Source organism: Myotis yumanensis, unplaced genomic scaffold (assembly GCF_028538775.1).
Source record: "Myotis yumanensis isolate MYYU_CA2020_CCGP unplaced genomic scaffold, mMyoYum1.0.hap1 SCAF_13, whole genome shotgun sequence".
Lineage (NCBI taxonomy): Eukaryota > Metazoa > Chordata > Mammalia > Chiroptera > Vespertilionidae > Myotis > Myotis yumanensis.
Genome location: NW_027223764.1, coordinates 15,872,919 through 15,894,979, shown reverse-complemented (window position 1 = coordinate 15,894,979; position 22,061 = coordinate 15,872,919). Strand labels below are relative to the sequence as shown.

The window sequence follows — 22,061 nt, the reverse complement described above, 5'->3', positions numbered from 1 at the left end:
TAATAATCACACAGAACCTGCCATCCCAAATTATGGCTCATAATAGTAAATGGCAACAAATGGAAATGATATATTTTCTTGAAAGCAATTAATTTTTAAGAAAAAATACATTACAATTCCAGAAGCAAGCACACCTCCCTTCTGATATGCTATGGTGACTGGACTGAAAAGTTTTCTTCCACCTTTTAGAAAAGAAAAATAAGGAAAACAGGTGACACAAATAAAAGTACAATACAGAGTAATTCATCTCATTTGATATCTTAGGACTATTCATTTCTTTGTCATCCTTTTTTTCTGAAAATCAACTTCACATTAGAATATGTACTATGATGTCTCCCAAACAATGAATAATAAAAGCTGCTTAGCAATGATTACTGATATAAGTCACACAAGTTTTTTTTAAGGTCAGTATCATCAGATCTATGTAACTAACATTGCAGAATTATTATTATTATGATATTATTATCACCAAGATGTATACTTAAGATTTATACATTTTATAAACATTTATACATTATATACATGTATATACATGTATAATGTATATACATTATATACATTATACATGTATAATACATTTATACATTATATAAACTTAGGTACCTCAGTAAATAAAGCACAGTGGAAAAAGAAGGTAAAATGTTCTATAAGAGCATTTGTTATTAATAACAAATTGTCCTTGGATGTTGTATACCTGAAATTAATATAATAGTATATTTTAGAGAGATATATTGTCCTTGAGGGAAAATAGCAAAAGCATATCACTTGTTATTTAGGTAAAACATGAGAACCACAAGATCAAACATTCAGATGGCATGCATGAAATTATTTGTTTACTGCATACTAGGTGCGTGGCCTTATGCCAGATGCTAAAAGGACAATGTCCTTCCAGCACTAGTCACCTCCCAGCAATCTCTTTTTTCCCAGTCCAACTGCCACTAGAGTCCTGCTTCTTATGACTCCTTCCCTAGTCTAGGTGCCTGCTTCTTATAGCCACCTGCTACTAGGATTATCCTTTCTTGAATGATGGTTAAGTTAATCTCCCCACGCACAATTACAGTTGGGGTACTTGCCCATTCAGGAATTTTTTATGTCTGCCTGTCAGCTGAATTAAGTATAAACATCTTATGCCTTATGTTCAAGGTCAGATATGGTATATCAGATGACCCACTACCTCTGTGTAAAACTTGATGCCCCAGATGAACTGGACCACTTCTTGTGTCTCCACTACCCCAGGTTTTTGTCTACATAGATACCATTGCCAAAAAGTCCACCTACTCTTTTCTCTGTCTGTGAACCCATCCTTCAAGGGCCATTTCAAGTTCTGCCTTCAAAATAACGTATCTTGGCCTGTTTCCCTGCTCTGAATCCCCACAGCACTTTGTGAAGTTCTCCCTTAGTGAAATCATCTAATCTACCAGACTGTAATTAACTGACTATTTGTCGTATTCTCTTTACTAAAATAGAAGTCACTTGAAAGTAGAGATTATGAGATTATATATTTGCCATCTCTGTCAATTCTGAAGCACCTTGCATAGTATCTTACACATTGTAAAGGTTAGATAAATAGCTATTTTGAAAGCCTTATATTATTCCATGGAAAGTATTAGAAATAGTATACAGAAATAAAGTATAGAACATATGACTATCATGATTAAGTTCTAAATTGGGTATAACATATTACAAGTGTTTTAGGCGTTTGGAAATGAAAAACCTTTTTTTATCATTGAATTTACAAACACATACAGGTCTAATTTACTCTGTAGAAATCTCTGGGATTAAATTTTGGAGCCAAAGGATGATTAAAACACAGTTCCTAACTTCAAAGAGTTGATGACTAATGGGAAAGACATGCACATGGAACATTGTAATAGCTCAAGATGAGGCTCTAAGAAAGCAGTGAATCTGAAGGAACACCAGACAAGGGCACCTAATTATGCCTGAAGGTTGGGGTGAGGACAGGGAGGGCTCCACAGAGGACAATCTCACCAGCTAGACAAGGAAGAGAAAGACATACTAGATAAGGGTAACGGCAAATAGCAGAAGGCAGAATTTGGGGAGAGCAGAAGAATAATGAGAACTTCTAAAAGTGTCAAGTGGGAATAGGTGATATTGGAAATGTAGGCCACAAAAGAGGTTTACTTTTCAGAGAGCTGTGGGATGGCATAGTGGATGCGAGATTAGAGAGTCAACCAAGTCCAGAGGCTACAGGTGAGAGTAAAAGGAAGAAAGAGGGTCTAGGGTAGGAAAGTCAAATCTAACGGTCCCAGTGACGTGTGAGTCAGGGAATGGGAGAGGGCATAGTTGAGGGACATTGCAGTTGGGGGAAACTTGCTGTAGGGGGTGATGTTTGATCTGGGAATTGGAAGATTCAGAGAGTAAAGTGGGAAGGGAATGAGCTAGGAGGCATGTCTGTGAAATGATGGGAAGAACTGACTATTTAGACCAGTGGTTCTCAACCTTCTGGCCCTTTAAATACAGTTCCTCATGTTGTGACCCAACCATAAAATTATTTTCGTTGCTGCTTCATAACTGTAATGTTGCTACTGTTATGAATCGTAATGTAAATATCTGATATGCAGGATGGTCTTAGGCGACCCCTGTGAAAGGGTCATTTGACCGCCAAAGGGGTCGCGACCCACAGGTTGAGAACCATTGGTTTAGACAGAAGACTTGTACGGGGGAGTAGTGGGAACTAATACTAACGGGGCAGGTAGGATCAGATTAGAGAGAGTTTGAAAGCAAGGTGGAGCAGCAACCCATGCATTACATGTTAAGAAGAGCAGTTTGGCAGGGATGAGCTGCCTGGTTTGAGTCAGTTGTTGATTAAAGTCGATTAAGTTAGTCCTAAGGTTGTTGCAAAAATCAAGGTGTGAAATAATAAGAGCGAAAGGAATGGAGAGTGCAATGGGCACGTTTGAGAAGCTGGCCCTGGAAAGGTTCCCTTTTCAAAGGGTCTATACCTAGCTGCTTCTGTGACCCAGGCCCAACTCTGGACTGAGCTGACAGGACAGGGAATGAACACCAGATCTAAAGAGAGTAGATCAGGTTCTCTTAGAAATCCTAACCACTTAACATAAAGGTGATTTTCAACATGGCAGTTGAACTAAGAAGACTATTATGGAGAAAGAGTTGAGAGGGTAAAGGTCAGAAAAGAACACATTAGCTTTTTAAGCAGAACAGGCATATTATGGAAAAGGATATAGCATAGAAGCTAAGAACCTGGACTCTGAAGTCTTAGAGCCTGGGTTTAGGTTTCAGCTCTACAGTTTACTAGTTATGTAAATTCAGGCATATTTTGCTAACCTCTCAATGCCTCCATTTCCTCATCTATACCATGGAGATAAAAATGTATCTCCCTTGTAAAACTGTTCTGAGGATGACATGAAATCTGCATTGTAGAGTGATAGTAGAATGACTAGAGCATGTAACATTTAAGAAACATTAGCTAGCTAGAAGGGATAGGACCTGGTAACTAACTCCAGGAAAAAGGAGGAGAAGGAGTCAAAGATGTCTCCAAGAAAGAGAAAAATAGGAAAAAACACATATTCATCTTCAAGTGCAAAACCATCACCAATGGCTACGCTTCTGGGAATATGAAGCAAAGCAGTTTCTCACCCATTGGTGATATGTTTTCTATCTCCTCAAGCACAGTCACCTTCAGGTTTTCTCCATTAATCATTAAAAGATGACCCTCTTCACAGCCAACGTAGAGCTCACTTTGTGGAGTCCAGCAGTGCATAGTTGGGTGAAGCAAAGGATATAGATCATCTTTGGGCTTTGAAGAAAGATTAAAAGCCTTGTGTTAAAACAACAATTATGGCCTAACAGCCAGAGAAATACCCATCAAATCAACTTCCAAGAAGGAAAAAATGAATATGTACACACACACCTCCACCGGCCCCACCACTTGCCAAGAGTTAACAGAACTTCCCTTTCTTTCTCTACTTCTCTACATTTTAATTCACTAGGAAAAAATAAGGCATTCTTGTCACCTTCATTGTTCTAGTGGCAATCAGAGTTCTAGTGTCACAGATTTTTGTGAGTTTTGAGTAATAACTTATACACTCTTTCTTGGTAGACGTTTTTGTATCTTGAATCTAAGAGAGTCATGGTCTAACTACAATTACCATTTTTGAGGAAGACTTTCGTTAACATTTCTCCCTCCTGATTCTGCAGGGGGCATACGTCTGCTTTTCCCGGAGTGGCTACAGAGAGGTCTCCCTAGATCAGTGATGGCGAACCTATGACATGCGTGTCAGAGGTGACATGCGAACTCATTCCCTTTTGGTTGATTTTTCTTTGTTAAATGGCATTTAAATATATAAAATAAATATCAAAAATATAAGTCTTTGTTTTACTATGGTTGCAAATATTAAAAAATTTCTATATGTGACATGGCACCAGAGTTAAGTCAGGGTTTTTCAAAATGCTGACACGCCGAGCTCAAAAGGTTCGCCATCACTGCCCTAGATCCTCTGCTTAGTTAGCTTTCATGAGGAATGAAAAGAGTACTCCTTGTCTGATTCTGGTGGCCTCTCAAGTGCAGTTCATGAAACATCCTATGTGACTTTGCATGGAAAACTCAAAGAAAAATGCACAAAATCTATGGGATGTACCTAGAAAAAAAAGCTGGCTTTGGAGACTAAAATTAATATGAGCCAAGGATCTAAGGCAAATTTTTCTTATAAAGGACTATGTAGCAAATATTTTAAGCTTTGTGAACCACATAGTTCTCTGTCACATACACCCCACTCCTTTTTTTTTTTTAACAACCCTTAAAAAAAGTGTAAAAGACCTTCTTAGCTTGGGGCCATACAAAAGCACATTATAGTCTGTTGGTTGCTGTCTTAAATAGTAATAGTAATACCTCAGTATTATGCCTCCTGCAGTGTTAAACGCTTGTGTCCAGCAGAGCAGAGGCCACTCCCCCTTTCTGTAAGGACAGCGTAGGTCTCATTGTAAGCCTGGGACCACCTGCTCTCTTCGTGGAGGTCCAGGTAGTTGTAACAGCTATTTTGGACATGTCTCTCCCTCCGCCCCAGACTGATGAAGATTGTGAACTCAGGACAAAATAATATGGCACTCCCTTCTTCCTATTTAAACCAGTCAAATATATGGAGCTTACATTTGTTTGTTTGTTTATTTAATTTGTATTGAGAACATAATGTTAAGTACTATCTGAGCTTTTTGTTATGCTATACTATTTTTAGAATTGCATTAGCTACAACATAATGTCTTTGTTTTCTTGAGGTGTCCGTACAACCATTGGAACAGAAAACATTAATATGCCATTAGACAAATTATCAGAACTGCTAAATTTCTTGGAAGTTACATGCTTATTTCATTCACTTATTCATTCATCTAACAAATATTTATTGGATAGTTATTGTATTCCAGGCTCTATTCTAGGCACAGGAATGTAGCAGTGAACAAAACACACAATAATCCCTGCCTCCTCATACATCCTGGTGAGGGGAAATAGAGTGAAAATAAGTCAAGGAGTTAAATATATAGAATGTTATATATAGTGTTGAAAAGTACTGTAGAGAAAAATAAAGCAGGGTAAATTGGAATTGGTTCTACAGTTAGGGAATACTTCAAGCCATATAGACCAGTGGTTTTCAACCTTCCTAATGCCGCGACCCTTTAATACAGTTCCTCATGCTGTGGTGACCCCCAATTTCATTGTTACAAATTGAACATAATTAAAGCATAGGGATTAATCACAAAAACAATATGTAATTATATATGTGTTTTCTATGGTCTTAGGCGACCCCTGTGAAAGGGTCGTTCGACTCCCAAAGGGGTCGCGACCCACAGGTTGAGAACCACTGATATAGACAGTGATTTTTCTACTCAATATTTTCCAATGTATGCAAGTCACCTTTCTAATAAATACTTAGTTAATTTAATAAAATATTATATACCACTCTTAATTTAGTAAAGATTTGTTGTTTTAAGGTAAAGTACATGTGACACTATCAAAGTAACTATGTCTACTAGATTCTCAACTTACATAAGTTTGTTGCATAATTGGACAAAGGCATTGTGCCAAGTCCTAAGGAATTCTTCTTCTCCAAAGGATAATCAACTATTAAAAGAACTAGTATCAACAAATATCAGAATTAGAAAACTGGGCAGGGTATAGTAGAGGGGTGGGTTTAAATATCACAGGTGTATCCATGTTGTAAACCCTGATGGCTGATTGATTTGTGTTTACTTTGCTGCCCCACTGTGGCTGAGTGTGGTTGTATTTCCAAGGCTAAGATCTGTGCTATTAAAAGGAATTAGTCACTCTCAGTAATTTAAATGAGTGAATAATTGTCATTCTTTAACAGTGGTTCTCAACCTTCTGGCCCTTTAAATACAGTTCCTCATGTTGTGACCCAACCATAAAATTATTTTCGTTGCTACTTCATAACTGTAATGTTGCTACTGTTATGAATCGTCATGTAAATATCTGATATGCAGGATGGTCTTAGGCGACCCCTGTGAAAGGGTCATTGGACCGCCAAAGGGGTCGCGACCCACAGGTTGAGAACCGCTGCTTTAGAAGAAACACAAAGAGCATACAACCCTTTCTCTTGCTTGCCAGAAATTTTTAAATAAACTACCACATTGAATTATTTTTAACATCTATAGCTTAATTCTCTGCAGTGGTAAAATGTTTGGGAACTTCTCTTTTTATCCTTGACCTGGAGCTTTAACACAAGCATTAGCATAATGTAGGCCAGAGAGGCTTAGTTTCAAGCTCCTTACCTCACCTGCCTGTGCTACTCTCTGCTCCCTGCCTCCCTCCTGAACATCACCTGCACCTCACTCCCCCTCATTTACTATGCTCCAGCTACATGGTCTTTTCTTTGCTCCCCAGACATACTCAATTCTTTTCTTCCCCTAGGACCTTTGTCCGGGCAGTTCCCTCTTCCTAAACACTCTACCAAGCTCGTAGCATGAGTAATGCCTCCTGGTCCTTAAAGTCTCAGTGTAACTGTCATCTCCCCAAAGGCCTTCCTTGACCAGCATATGTTAATCTTGTCCTCACCTCCATTCTCCATTTTTCCTAAAATAATTATCATGTTTCAATGATTTAATGTTTCTCTTTACTTTTGGTGTTGTTACTCTGTCTTCCTGGTAAAAATGTAAGCTCCAAGAGGCAGGGATTATTATGCTTGTTTGGTCATCATGTGACCACATTGCCTAAAATAGTTCCTGCTACATAGGAGGAGCTTGATAAATTTGTTGAATGAATGAATGAATGAATGAATGAATATGCAATTGCTGATAAACTCGCTTTTGAAACTTCCTTCCACTGTTTTCCACAGTCTTGCTCTTTCCTGGATTTGCTCCTATTCTGTGGCTGTTCCTTCTTGGACTCATCTTCCTCCTTTCAACCTTTGGCAGTCAGATTCCTTTTTATCACACCCCGCCCCTCAGTGCTTCCACTCTGTGGGAATGACTCTGACATCTTGTGTCTGCAGCCCTGACTTCTCCCTAACAGTAAGTCACTTTGCTGACTTCCGCCTGGCATCTCCAGCTGGAGGCATTCCCAGCACCCCAAATTTGGTATGCCCAAAACTGAAACACATCTGGGCTCCCAATGTCAGTTGGCAGTGCCATTATCTTCACCCCCTCTTCATGCCTCATGGTGTCCAGGCCAATCTGTATGTCTCATGAGATGATCATCCTATACTAGTATAAAAAAAGGCTAATATGCAAATCGACCAAACGGTGGAATGGAATGACTACGAGGCGCACCGATCACCAGGGGGCAGACGCTCAATGCAGGAGCTGCCCCCTGGTGGTCAGTGCACTCCCACAGAGGGAGCGCCACTTTGCCAGAAGCCAGGCTCATGGCTGATGAGCCCAGCAGCGGTGACAGGAGCTTCTCCCGCCTCCACGGCAGTGCTAAGGACTCTCAGGGGATGTCCAACTGCTGGCTTAGGCCCAGGGGGGAGCAGGCCTAAGCCAGCAGTCAGACATCCCCTGAGGGGTCCTGGACAGTGAGAGGTTGCAGGCTGGGCTGAGGCCCCCCGCCCCCAGTGCACAAATGTCATGCATCGGGCCTCTAGTGCGAAGATAAATAGGAAGACATGCTAGGTCATTACCCTGAAAGTTTCGGCCTCTTCACCTACTAGCCCGGCAATGGCTGACAGTGGGAGGATAGGTCCATAGATAGGATCCTTGGGCAATGATTCGGGGAAAATTATGTCTTTTTCATTAAAATATGACCCGTCTTCCAGAGGTAATTTTACCGACCTAGGGAAAAAAGGAGCATCAGAATAATTTTATTTACTATATTTACATTTCTCTTAAGAAGGCAGTTTTCAAAAATTGCAGTTTTAAGGATGTACATGGCCAATATCTCCTTAGTCTTTATTTGGGGGAGTATGGTCAGCTCAGGGGCATCTTGAATCTTTGAACTCTTTTCAACAAAGAAACAAAGACACCATTATCATCAACTATCACCAGGACATTGGTCACAGAATTTCTCTATTTTTTAAAATCCTCACCTGAGGATATGTTGTTTTTTAAAAATTGATTTTAGGGACAGAGGAAGGGAGAGTGAGAGAAACATTGATGAGAGAGAGAAATATGATTAGTTACCTCCCATATGCATCCCAAACTATGGATAAAGACATTTAATTCATCAAATTGATCCAATCAACATTACATGAATACAAAGTCCACCACTGTATCTAATCTAATAAAAGAGAAACATGCAAATTGACTGCACCTCTGCTACACCCTAAGCCACGCCCACCAGCCAATCAGAGCACTACTATATTGCAAATTAATCCAACCAAGATGGCGGCCGGCAGCCATGAAGCTAGAGCAAGCAGGAGGCTTGGTTGCCCCGGCGATGGAGGAAGCCAAGCTTCCTGCCTGCCCTGGGCCTCTGCTCAAGGCAACAATATTTCAATTATAGAAGCTAAATAAATCCCAGATACCTGCTTCCAGCCAGCCTCCACTGGGAGGTTGGGTGGCTGGGGGCCATGGTCAGCCTGCAAAAAGCCACCAGCCCCTCACCCAGGATGGCCATACCCTCATGGGGTGAGGGCCCACACTGGGGGGCTTGGCCAGCCTGCAAACAGCCATCAGCCACTCACCCAGGCTGGTCACACCCTCATGGGGTGAGAGTCCCCGCTGGGGGGCTTGGCCAGCCTGCAAACAGCCATCAGTCCCTCACCCAGGCTGGCCAGGCACCCCAGCAGGGATCCCCACCCTGATCCAAGATACCCTTCAGGGCAAAACAGCTGGCCCCCACCCTTGCACTAGGCCTCTATCCTATATAATAAAAGGGTAATATGAAAATTGACCCTAACAGCAGAATGACTTGGAATGACTGGTCACTATAACACACACTGACCACCAAGGGCAGATGCTCAATGCAGGAGCTTCCCCCTGGTGGTCAGTGCGCTCCCACAGGGGGAGCTCTGCTCAGCCACAAGCCAGGCTGATGGCTGCCAGTACAGCGGCGGTGGTGGGAGCCTCTCCTGCCTCCTCAGCAGCGCTAAGGATGTCCGACTGCAGCTTAGGCCTGCTCCCCACTGGCAAGTGGACATCCCCCGAGGGCTCCCAGGCTGCCAGAGGGATGTCTGACTGCTAGCTTAGGCCCAATCCCCCGGGGAGCAGGCCTAAGCCAGCAGGTGGTCATCCCCTGAGGTGTCCCAGACTGCGAGAGGGCACAGGCCGGGCTGAGGTACCCCCCTGAGTGCACAAATTTATGTGCACCGGGCCTCTAGTCTATATAATAAAAGCCTAGCGACCTTTATGGCAGAACGACCACCAGGAGGCAGATGCTCAATGCAGTAGCTGCCCCCTGGTGGTCAGTGCACTCCCATAGTGGGAGCACCACCCAGCCAGGAGCCGGGCTCTCGTCTGCCTCCATGGCAGCACTAAGGAGCTGCAAGCCAAGTGGTAAGGAGTGAGCAGGCAGGCAGTTAGGAGTTAGCAGATGGGTGGTTAGGAGTGAGGGGTCCTGGATTGAGAGAGGGCGCAGGCTGGGCTGAGGGACACCCCTCTCACCCCCACATGAATTTCATGCATCAGGCCTCTACTTGTATTATAATGAAGTCTCTCACTTTGCTTTGAAATGATGGTCCTGGTTAGTTCTTTCAATGGTCCACACAGTCACTAAACTTGGACTTGACAAGCACAGCTGGCGCCAGTTCATGGGGTTAAAAGTCATCTGGCTCACATCTACACCAGGTTGCGACTTCTTGCACAAAATGACACCCAATTCCCAGTTCCTTAGAGAAAAATTGCATTTGGTAAAAAAGTAATTAATTTGAATTTCATATATTGAGAATATTTATCTAATATGAAAACAATTACATAAATTGTGACTTATTGTATAATTTATAAAATCTATAGCATTAATATCACATTCATAAAATAATTATGATTATCATTATACTGTACCTGTTAAAGAAAGCAAAATAACTATTTTTTAAAAATATTACTCATATGCTACCAAGTCTATTTTATCTTATTTAATTTGCATTTAACTCATCCAAATCTAGGAAATGGAATATAAATGTAGGTATCTAAATAAATGTAGGTATCTAAATCTCTGTACTATATACAAATATACTATGATTCTGGATATACTATATACATTGATGCCAATTGAACATTTACTGAGTTTTTGCAACCACAATACCAGTACTTTAAAAATTATTAATTTATTTATTCACTTGAGAGAATGTCATGAATGCCTACTGTAAGCAAGGTCCTTTGCTAGATGAAATAAACAGAAAAAACAATTAATGTAAGCTATCCCCCCTCATACAGGCAGCCAGCACTCCATTCAGAGTTGTGACTGTGAAACTGGAACTAATATTTATTAAGCTCACTTGGTTTTTGGCTTCCTTCTTCCATCCTCATCCCAAATGTCCTGTCCATCATGTCAACCACTCTATTGCTAGTATTGCTGCTTCCTTGATCTTTGGACTTTCTACCTCAGCTGCCTGGCAAAAATTGCCAAGCCTGGTGGATACAACTGAAAGCCTGGGGTAGGCAGACATAGAAAGATCAAAGGACTATGTGTGTCAGTGACATTGTCAATTCCTGGTTACTGCACTCACTGAAGCCTCAATACAACCTTTGATCCTACTATTTCTCTGGTCAGTGCTCTCTCCTATTCTCTAAAGTGGTCATTTTTAATATTCTCCATTTTCCTCACAGCCCTCACACCTTGATCTCAGACTTCTAGTGTCCAGAATCATGAGACAATAAATTCTGCTGTTTAAGTCACTCAGTTTGTGGTACTTGGTTAATGGCAGCCCTAGAAAACTAATACATCCATCGACAGGTAAGTAGATAAACAAACTGTGGTATACCTATACCATGAAATAGGAAGGAATAAACTATTGATACACATAGCATAAGAGCGTTTAAAAATAAGACAATTTAAAATAATTATGTTGCATAGAAGGTGCCAGACCCCCTGGAAAAGGATATAGAATGCATGACTTTCTGTATATGAAATTCTAGAAAACACAAACAAATCCAGAGTGACAGAAAGCATATCAGTGGGGGACTGGGAGCAGGGGGCAGGGGGTAGGGGGCAGAGGGTAGGGCAGTGATGGGGTAAGAGTATGTGTGGCAAGGGCCAATAAGGAAGAATCTGAGGGGCACAAAGAAACTTTTGGGGGTGATGGATATACTTATTATCTTGATTATGGTGACGGTTTCACGGGTTTATTCATAAATAAAAACTTATCAAATTGTACATCTGTATATACACTTTATTATAAGTCAATTGTACCTCAATGAAGCTTTTTTTAAAAAAAAAAAACTCGGCATAAACTAAATGTGGCTCACTGAACCTAGATTATTACATCTATATTATAAAAGGCCAGTGGCTGTAACACAGTAACGCCATAACGACCAAACGACCAAACGACCAAACGATCAGTCACTAGGAGGTGCATTGATGGGTTCCATGGCACGGCGGGTCTGGGGTCCCGCGGCAGCGCGGTGGGTCTGAGACTAGCACGATTTCACGCACTGGACCTCTAGTTTTTATATAAGAAATACTAATATGTAAGGAGCATCCTTAATCATTCCTGGAACATTTTGCCCTTCCCCTTAAAAAGACGCCCCTGAAGGAGTTTGTATTAAGGATGGAAGAGTGCCTGCAGTTTTTAATCTGGCCACATGGAATGACCCAGCAAAGACCACAGATATTATCTTATCCACAGGTAGTCCTGTACAGCAAAACAATTACTTCAAACTGAGCTCTAATACAGAGACCATCTTAGTAAGTTCAATATTAGTGGGAAGCAGGCTATTTATTTGTAGAAAAGATGAAAGTTTATGTATTTATAAATGTATTCTTTATTTGACAAAGGCAGTATTTTAACACATTAATAAAAAGAGAACTAGGATAATTAATTTAACTCTCATTTAGTTTTTTTTAATATATATTTTATTGATTTTTTACAGAGAAGAAGGGAGAGGGATGGAGAGTTAGAAACATCGATGAGAGAGAAACATCGATCAGCTGCCTCTTGCACACCCACTCCTGGGGATGTGCCCGCAACCAAGGTACATGCCCTTGACGGGAATCGAACCCGGGACCCTTCAGTCTGCAAGTCGACGCTCTATCCACTGAGCCAAACCGGTTAGGGCTCTCATTTAGCTTTTGCCCTACCAAATTTCATGCCTAAAAGTAGTAATTAAAATTAAACATCATGATTAGGACTTTTACTTCTTCTGTTTATCGTTGTTTCAGATTTTTCATGTATCTGTCCTTTGATAACACCCAGAAAGATTTTTATAAATAACCTAATGTAAAAGCATTCTGTAAATTCCTTTAACTAGTCAAATGTAACTCAAATGAAAGAAATTTGACAGGATGCTGGAACTTACCACAGAGCCAATTCAAATTCTGGGAGAGAGGAGTAACTAGCCAGGTAGGTGCCACAATAACTGAATGAAAGTAGAGTATAGTCCAGAAGAACATTGCCTAAAATATAAAAAATTATAGGGACTTAATTATCATATTCTGAGATTAACTATAGTCTATAGTTTATTTCCCTTTCCTAATAAATTTCACATATTTCAAACACATTTAGCTTTTGGAATAAGAGATCTCTTGACTGATTTGTAACATAATGAACAGAAAGTTAAGAGTCAAGTTAAGATCCATTTTTTTTAAAAACATTAGCATAAATTAAGACTATTAGTTCACTATCTCTAGACTTTAGTGCACAACTGAGTATCCTGCACCATGTATGACCCAGTGTGATTTGAAGTGATTTAAGGACCATAAAATATTCCATAAATATATCAAACATTATCATTAGAAGTTATTCAAGCAACTTTAAATACTTCAGGGAGGTGTAATAATTCTAGCTTACTTTTATATCTCCATACCTTGGGCCATATCCTTAGCTTAATATTGTCCAGTTCTTAGAACTACTATATAGACATTTCCTCATATAACTAAAATTAATTTTATATTTTCTTTACATTTATTTTAAACTTTTAAAGATGCATGTGTTTTTTTTTTTTTTTAAGAAATACCAATCTCCCCACCCCCCAGAAAAGCATGAACAAATATCCTTTGTAATTCTACTACCAAATTTGGTATATTTCTTTTTGGTATTTTTTTCTGTGTTTACTTGTAAAAATCCAGATTTTTCTTTAAATATAACTTTCCTTCTTATAGCTATAATAATGGGCTAAATATTATACATAATAATTCATTTTTAAAAGTATGGTATATAATGTCACTCCTATTGGCTTATTGTTGTTTACCTTACATTGAGCTTCTTATAATTAGTAATTCTTTAAACATGTGAATTTTAATGTTCACATTAACCAGCCTTTTGCTACGACAGCACTCTTTACTCCTTTGCCCACAAATTTTTGACCATATTTCTGATTATTTCCTTAATAGTGAATTCTACTTCTTGAAGTGGGTTTAACTAAATCAGATATATTTTTATTTCCCAGATTATAACCATTTATATTCCTACCTTCAACTGAAAGAGTGCTACCAATTTCACTGCACTCTGCCTAGCAGTTATCAGATTTTTTTTTAAAAAGTGACCTTGGCCGAAACCGGTTTGGCTCAGTGGATAGAGCGTCGGTCTGCGGGCTGAAGGGTCCCGGGTTCGGTTCCGGTCAAGGGCATGTACCTTGGTTGCGGGCGCATTCCCGGTGGGAGATGTGCAGGAGGCAGCTGATCGATGTCTCTCTCATCGATGTTTCTAACTCTCTATCCCTCTCCCTTCCTCTCTGTAAAAAATCAATAAAATATATTTTTTTTAAAAAAGTGACCTTGATAAGCAGAAAAATCTCATCTTGAGATGGACATTTTTTAATGTTTTTGTTCATTTATAGTTTCGTGGTGTAGGCAAATTCCTTCTCCATTATTCTAATGGAATATTTGTCTTTTTTTCTTATTGTTTCCTAATGCTCTGAAAATATTTGATCATATTTATTCCTAATATTTCCCTCTGTTTATTATTTGCCTTTTGACTTTCCATGGTATTTTATATGTTCCTAAGTTTTAAATTTGTATGTAATATGTCAATCTTTCTATTTTTCCTTTGTGAGAAATGTTCTCACCCTGAAATCATTTCAATTTTCTACCATATTTTCTTCTACTTTTCAATGGGTTTGTTTTTATTGAACTCTTATTTTCATCTGATATATATTTTGATGTATAATATAATGAGTACCTAACTTGATACTTCTGTTTAAACAGTTCTTAAAAAATAACTACTTCCTTAATTCTATTGTTGGATAATCCATACCATTTATTTTTTGTGTATGTGGGAGTGTCTTTCATCATATGCTTAGCTTTATATATTCTAGAATCTGTGCCCAGACTTCAACTCTTTCACTGATCTAGTGATCTCTGCACCAATATCACATCCTTAATTACTGTAGCGCCATAACAATTAAGAGCCCTCTACCTTCCTATTGTTCTCTTTTAAATTATTTCCATTCTGTACTTTTTGTTCTAGATGAACGTAGGAACCATTTCATTTAAGTATTCCTGTCTCTTGAAAACATAGGATTAACCTATGAATTACTTTCTGTGAAAATACCAGAAATATCTGTATAATAACCAGGCTTTCCACCCAGAAATGTCTCCATATACTTAAATATTTTAAATCAGTGAGTTTTGTAGCTTTCTGTGCTGAGGTCAATCACATTTCTTCTTTGAGTTATTCCTAAGCATTTACATCTTCTAATTGCATGGATGTTTATTTTGAAACCAGCACCTTGTTGAGGACTCCTTTATTGCTCTCATTATCTCCTTTTCCATAGCTATAATTTTTCTGTTTTGTGTTTTGTTGCATTGGCTAGAGCTTCCAGGGTGTTTTAGGCCCTGGCTGGGTAGTCAGTTGGTTACAGCATCACGTGGATATGTGAAGGTTGTGAGTTTGATCTCCAGTCAGGACACATACAAGAAGCAAGCAATGAATAAGTGGAACAACAAATCGATGTCTCAATGTGTGTGTGTGTGTGTGTGTGTCTCCCTCTCTCTCTCTCTCTCTCTCAAATAAAAAAAAGTCATTTTAATCTGTGGGAACACAAATAAAATGTTAATTTATAATGAAGTTCCCTGGTTTGACTCAACACTTATTTGACCCAAAAGGCTGCAGATCTAAGACCAGCCTTAAGCTCTCCTGAGATTTCTGTCCATGATGTGCTAAATGAAAGACTTGTGAAGATGGGCTCTAATAGATGTGCAGCAGTCTGGTCTGAGTCAGCTATTTCTAAGAATGAGTGAATAATAATTTAAATGGTCCTAGCTGATGTGCTAAGTGGTTAGAGCACACCAAAGGGTGGCGGATTCAATTCCTGGTCAAGGGCACATACCTGGGTACCTAGGTTGTAGGGTTGATTCCTGGCCTGGAGGCAACCAATAGATGTGACTCTCACATTGATGTTTCTCTCTCTCTCCCCTTCCCTTCCTCCCTTCCACTCTCTCTAAAATTCAATGTAAAACATATCCTCAGGTGAGGATTAACAACAACAAGTAATAATAATGATGATGATAATAATAATTTAAATGGTAGATAACATTGGTTGATATATATATATATATATGACACATGTCATACATTATATAATGACATATTATATACATATATATGTAATTTCATTTATTATCACCACAGTCTTAATAATACTACCCTTATCCCCATTTCACAGAAAAGAAAATTGGGGCTCAGAGACTTATCTTCAATACATCAATTCACCTGGATTTTCAATAAACTACCAGAAAAGAAAAAAAAATTGTTCTGAAAAAGGTTTTTTCAAAATGCATTTAGTGGTGTAAATGAGTCTTTTAGCTCAGTGCTTCTCAAGCATAATGTGCATATGAATCACCTGGGGAATGTTATTAAAATGCAGATTCTAATTCAGTAAGTCTGGGATGGGAGCAGTTTCTGCATTTATGACAAGTACCCTAGGTGATGACAATGTTGAAGGTAAGCAGACCACACTGTGAGTAGCAAGGCTCTGGCCCAGTGGTTCTCAAACTTCCTAATGCTGCGACCCTTTAATACAGTTCCTCATGTTGTGGTGACCCCCAACCATAAGATTATTTTCATTGCTACTTCATAACTGTAATTTTGCTACTGTTATGAATTGTAATGTAAATATCTGATATGCAGGATGTATTTTCATTGTTACAAATTGAACATAATTAAAGCATAGTGATTAATCACAAAAATAATATGTAATTATATATGTGTTTTCAGGTGGTCTTAGGCGACCCCTATGAAAGGGTCCTTCGACCCCCAAAGGGGTCGCGACCCACAGCTTGAGAACCGATGCCCTAGTTAGCCCAATTAATTAAATCCTTTGTGATCAGCCTCATTCCTTCTTTAAAAATGTGTATTACAAAAAAAAAAAGACTTCCAAAACATTCTTCACTTATCAGAACTAGGTTTGGTTACATCTTATGATAAAATCCTTCAGTTATGGCAGAGGGAGGGTCTTGCGGGATACCTTTTAATTTGGTCCTTCTGGTCAATCCAGGAAAGTTGTATATGTAGATGAGAGGTTTTAGCTTCCGGTCAGAAAAAGCCACAACTTCATAAGGAATGTTAGTTGCCACGACGCCCACAATTCCATTCATACACTGGAGTACAGTTTTTTTCTTGGTTTCGATATTAATAAATATTACGAAATTGCCACTGGAGTAGCAAATGGTGCTGTCGTTGACAAAATGAACATTCTGCTTAGGGAATCCTTGCACCCATCTTTAGGGAAGAGATATATCACCATCAATATAACACATTCCAAACACTTTCTGTTTTTGACAAAGCAAACAAAAGGTCATCAAAATCTTTGAAACACATCTATACTATTTTCACCCCCTTTCTGCCTAAAACAATATCTAATATGAAAGAACACTTATGCCGTCTGTGAGGCCAGTTTGAGTCCACGTGGGAGAGAAATTTAAATGTAGACTAAAAGTTCCACGGGTTTCAAGAGCCTTCTTCAGAGAACTTTTTCAGCGAAGCAAATCCTTTGATCAAACCTGAGGAAGTCTCAGAAGGATTTCTGGGGCCTTGTATACTTGGAAAAAAAAAAAAGTGAAAACAGCGAGAAAGAGAAAAAAACACACACCCCCTTGATTCTAATAGAAAACAGGTTGTATCCTGGGCTTTTTATAATTAGCTTTGATTTTAAAAATAATCTTTAAAAAACAACATTGAATAGGGCAGCTGCTTTGTGATTGTGAGTGGAGTAGGAAATGTTTTTCTTTACAACGATGAAGCATGTGTAGCCATATCGTAGGTCTAAAAATACAGATATAGAAAATAAAGGAATTAAGCCAACATGAATGAAAGGTTAGAACACAAAAGGAACGTACTTTTAAAGGAAGGAATGTGTGGTGGGTATATGCTAGAAAGTAAGGAGAGTCTGAGATGAGGGGAGATTCCAGTATTATTTAAATATTAAGGATATGCTTAAAGATAGATGGTGGAGGAGGTAAGAGGACACTAGGTTGGTAAGAAACTTCAAGAGATTGGAGAGAAGAGCCAGGACCAGGGGAACAGACTGCAAGTAACACTCCAGAATAGTGATTTTTAACTTTTGTGCCACAGTGGAAACATGCAATACCTTGGTGAATACACAATACAGTGTATAGATGATGTGATGTGAATTCACCTAAAACCTGCTGAATTTTAACCAGTGTCACCCCAATAAATTCGAGAAAACAAAAACCATGCGATCAATACCTGATTGTTTAGTCAGGGCACTGACCTCTTTTCCCTTTGATAGCCAAATTAAAAAAAAAAAATGACAACAGTCAACACAATAGCTGTCTGGTGTGAGTGAATCAAAATGAAACCTTTGTTTTTTTGTCAAATCAGCAAAAGATACATTTTTTTTTGGTGTGTCACAGAATTTTGGTAATTAGTTTATATCCCACGAGATGATAAAGGTTGAAAATCGCTGCTCTAGAATGTGGAAGGAAAGAAATACCACTTTTATCTGTGCAGTGCTTCATGCTTTTCAAACAGTGGTTCTCAACCTTCTGGCCCTTTAAATACAGTTCCTCATGTTGTGACCCAACCATAAAATTATTTTCGTTGCTACTTCATAACTGTAATGTTGCTACTGTTATGAATCGTCATGTAAATATCTGATATGCAGGATGGTCTTAGGCGACCCCTGTGAAAGGGTCATTCGACCGCCAAAGGGGTCGCGACCCACAGGTTGAGAACCGCTGGGAGGAGTTCGGAGGAAGAGATGAACGGCCCTAAATTTGGGGGGAAATCACCAAAGACTAGAAGGATAAAATGGGTGCTGTCATTGGGATGGGGAGGTATTTGCGAAAAGTCTGGAGAAAAAGGACCACTGAAGGCCATACTGAGCCAGGAAAAGGTCAACCGGCGAGGGGCGGGGAAAATGGAAGGGGGTGGGGCGGGGAAAGATAGATGGACGTGTGGCCATTGAATACGGGATGGGGAGAAGAGGTCACCCAGGGAGGGGGTCTGCTGGAAGGTGTTGGGGTTTCAAGAGAAGAGGTCAACGTTTCCGGGACAGCGGGTCTAAAAGAATGGGAGGAAGAAGAGCGCAGGGAAGGGATGTAAGGCAGAGCAAGAGTTTCCGCGAGACCGAAGTCAGTCGCCTGACGGAGATGCCGCACCTCACGGACAGGGCCGCGCCGCTGGCGGCGGAGATGGAGCCCTCCTCTCGGTGTTGCGCCATGGACCGTGTTTCTCAAAGCCAGGCTCGGGGCAGCAAACGCTGGACCCCGGTTCTGGTCTGCAACGGTTGCCCCGCGGCTCCTGGCTGCCCCGCCGGCGCAGCCTCCGCTGTTTGCATCGTCGCCAGGAGACCGTAACCCCTGCGCCCATTGGCTCTGCCCCTTCGGCCTTCTCCTTCTAGAGCCGATCGCATTGGTGAAAACTCTGCAGTGTATCAGCCAGTAGGCGGACGGCAAGCTGAGCGAGGGGCGGGACTCTCGGAGTGAGTGCCGGAGTGGCCCCACCCAGCCAGGACAAATAACTACAATATTAATAAATATCAATAGCAGAAATTAATATTGAGTGCTGGCCGAGCCAGACGGTCCGAGCTCCATGCAGGCATTATTGCATTTAATCCTCAAGTCCCCCATCATCCCCATTTTACAGATAAGGAAAGTGAGGATAAGAAAAGTAACTTGCCTGAGGCTACAAAACGGAGTGGGTTTTAAAGCAAGGTCTAGTCTAAATCTAGAGCGCCAAGCCTTTCATTGCTATGTTACACCTTCAGATGTACCCTCCGCTACTTAAAATTGGCAGAGAGCTTCTGAAAACAATCTGATCAAAAGGCCTGCAGCTTGTCCTTGATTCTTCCCTTCCCTTTCAGATCCCTCCAAGCCAGTGGTTCTCAACCTGTGGGTCGCGACCCCTTTGGGGAGTCGAACGACCCTTTCACAGGGTCGCCTAAGACCATCGGAAAACACATATATAATTACATATTTTTTTGTGATTAATCACTATGCTTTAATTATGTTCAATTTGTAACAATGAAATTGGGGTCACCACAACATGAGGAACTGTATTAAAGGGTCGCGGCATTGGGAAGGTTGAGAACCACTGCTCCAAGCCGTCTTTCCGGTTCTTTCTCCTTTCCTCTCCTCCAGTCTTCTCCTTTACCCTACCCCCTCCTCCTTTTTTTTTTTTTTTTAACAGATTTTATTGATTTTTTTACAGAGAGGAAGGGAGAGGGATAGAGAGCTAGAAACATCAATGAGAGAGAAACTTCGATCAGCTGCCTCCTGCAAACACCCCACTGGGGATGTGCCCGCAACCAAGGTACATGCCCTTGAGCGCAATCGAACCTGGGACCCTTCAGTCCGCAGGCCGACGCTCTATCCACTGAGCCAAAGCGGTCAGGGCCCCCCTCCTTCTTTAAGTTCCTCCTTCCTGTCTTGCCACCGTCTCTCCAACATTTCATTCATATAGATGCTTAGCAGATGTGCAATTTGCATTCACCAGTGAAATTACCTTCTCTATGCTGTTTTACCACATTTTCATATATTGAACATGTTTCTGCATCAGTATATATAGATCTACTTCATCCCTTTTAACAGTAGTTAGGGTTTTTGTTGTTCTTTTAGAAATCTGTTCCATAAATCACTCCCCCCCACCCCTTCATATAGTATATAGTAAAAACTTAGATTCTGCAGGAAGGTTTTCCAATGACATTTTTTCTCACCTCATTCTTTCCTACCTGAATACCATTGTCTTGAGGCCCCTTGCAGCTTAAGAAATGTAATGGAATTAATATCAGGGAAACACTCCCCCATGCCATGCCCCCTCCTACCTTTTTCTTTCTCTTTCTTCCCCCAAAGGTAAGAACTTTTCTGAATTCTGTTTATTGCTTCTTGCTTTTTAACTCTACCACATACCATATGTATGTGCCATAACCAATATGCTGTTTCATTTTGCATGTTTTTAAAGTTAATATATGTAGTCATATATATTGTTTTTATTACTCAATCTTATGTTTTGGAGATACATTTATTTTGATAGTTGTAGCTATAGTTTATTAGTTTTCATTGCTGGATAGTTGTTCATATGAATACACCACAATTTATTTATCCGTTCTACTCTCAATGCACTTTTAATATTCACCTATATATTTTTTGCTATTCAAGTTCCTTTCTTTATGGACTATTTATTCCTGTATAGCTTCTTATTGTGAGGATTATAATAGTTTTTTTTTCCATTTGATCTCACTCTGGGCCCCATAATACTTTCACTCAATTATTCAGCCGGTATCTTCCCATGGAATCTCTTTTATGAAAGCTATTTCTCCCTACTATGGACTGTCATGGAATGTTAATTTTTAAAGTAACGTTTGTATTCACAAGATAAGTGCTCCTAATTTTTAAAAAGATATTTTAAATATAATTAATTAAAATAACAATGAAACACTTCATGTGACTTTCAATATTCCTAACTTACTCTATAAAATACTTTATACATATAAATTTATTATATACTAGAGGCCCGATGCACGAAATTCATGCAAGAGGCTTGGCCCTCACAGCCCCAGCTTCATCTGGAAGGTCTTCTGGAAGGTCATCTGGAAGGTCCTCTGGACAGCCGTTTTACTGTTCGGCTGTTCGGTCGATTTGTATATTATGCTTTTATTATTATAGATTAAAGAGTATAAAATTATTCAAGTAACATTCCTGAAAAGTCAAAGAATGTTGTATTAAGTGGGTGTATATTGTCAGGAAAGACAGATAGTACTTAGAAGGTAGAAAACTATTTCTTATCACTAGGACCTCTAACTCTTTTTAAAAATATATATTTTTATTGATTTCAGAGAGGAAGGGAGAGGGAGAGAGAGATAGAAACATCAATGATGACAGAATCATTAATCAGCTGCCTCCTGCACGCCTCCTGGATGCCCCCTACTGGGGATCAAGCTTACAACCTGGGCATGTGCCCTGACCAGAAATCAAAATGTGACCTCCTGGTTCATAGGCCCGTGTTCATCCACCGAGCCACACTGGCCAGCATGACCTTTAACTCTTAATCTTTAACCAGCAGAATCAGTGAGATTAGCCC

General features: G+C 39.9%; 1 protein-coding gene across 2 annotated transcripts in view; it reads right to left on the bottom strand.

Annotated features, from left to right (window-relative positions):
• Window positions 1-19,281, bottom strand: part of CFAP43 (cilia and flagella associated protein 43) — an 87,866-nt gene extending 68,585 nt beyond the window's left edge. For both annotated transcript variants that reach the window (XM_070432338.1, XM_070432339.1), the window contains exons 1-7: window positions 19,142-19,281; window positions 16,987-17,240; window positions 12,880-12,976; window positions 10,086-10,253; window positions 8,109-8,259; window positions 3,619-3,778; window positions 115-182 (exon numbers count right to left, since the gene is read on the bottom strand). In XM_070432338.1, coding sequence (XP_070288439.1) covers window positions 115-182; window positions 3,619-3,778; window positions 8,109-8,259; window positions 10,086-10,253; window positions 12,880-12,976; window positions 16,987-17,240; window positions 19,142-19,203 — 960 coding nt within the window. In that variant the 5' untranslated portion in view covers window positions 19,204-19,281. The remainder of the gene's footprint in view (window positions 1-114; window positions 183-3,618; window positions 3,779-8,108; window positions 8,260-10,085; window positions 10,254-12,879; window positions 12,977-16,986; window positions 17,241-19,141) is intronic.
• Window positions 19,282-22,061: the final 2,780 nt, after the last annotated feature.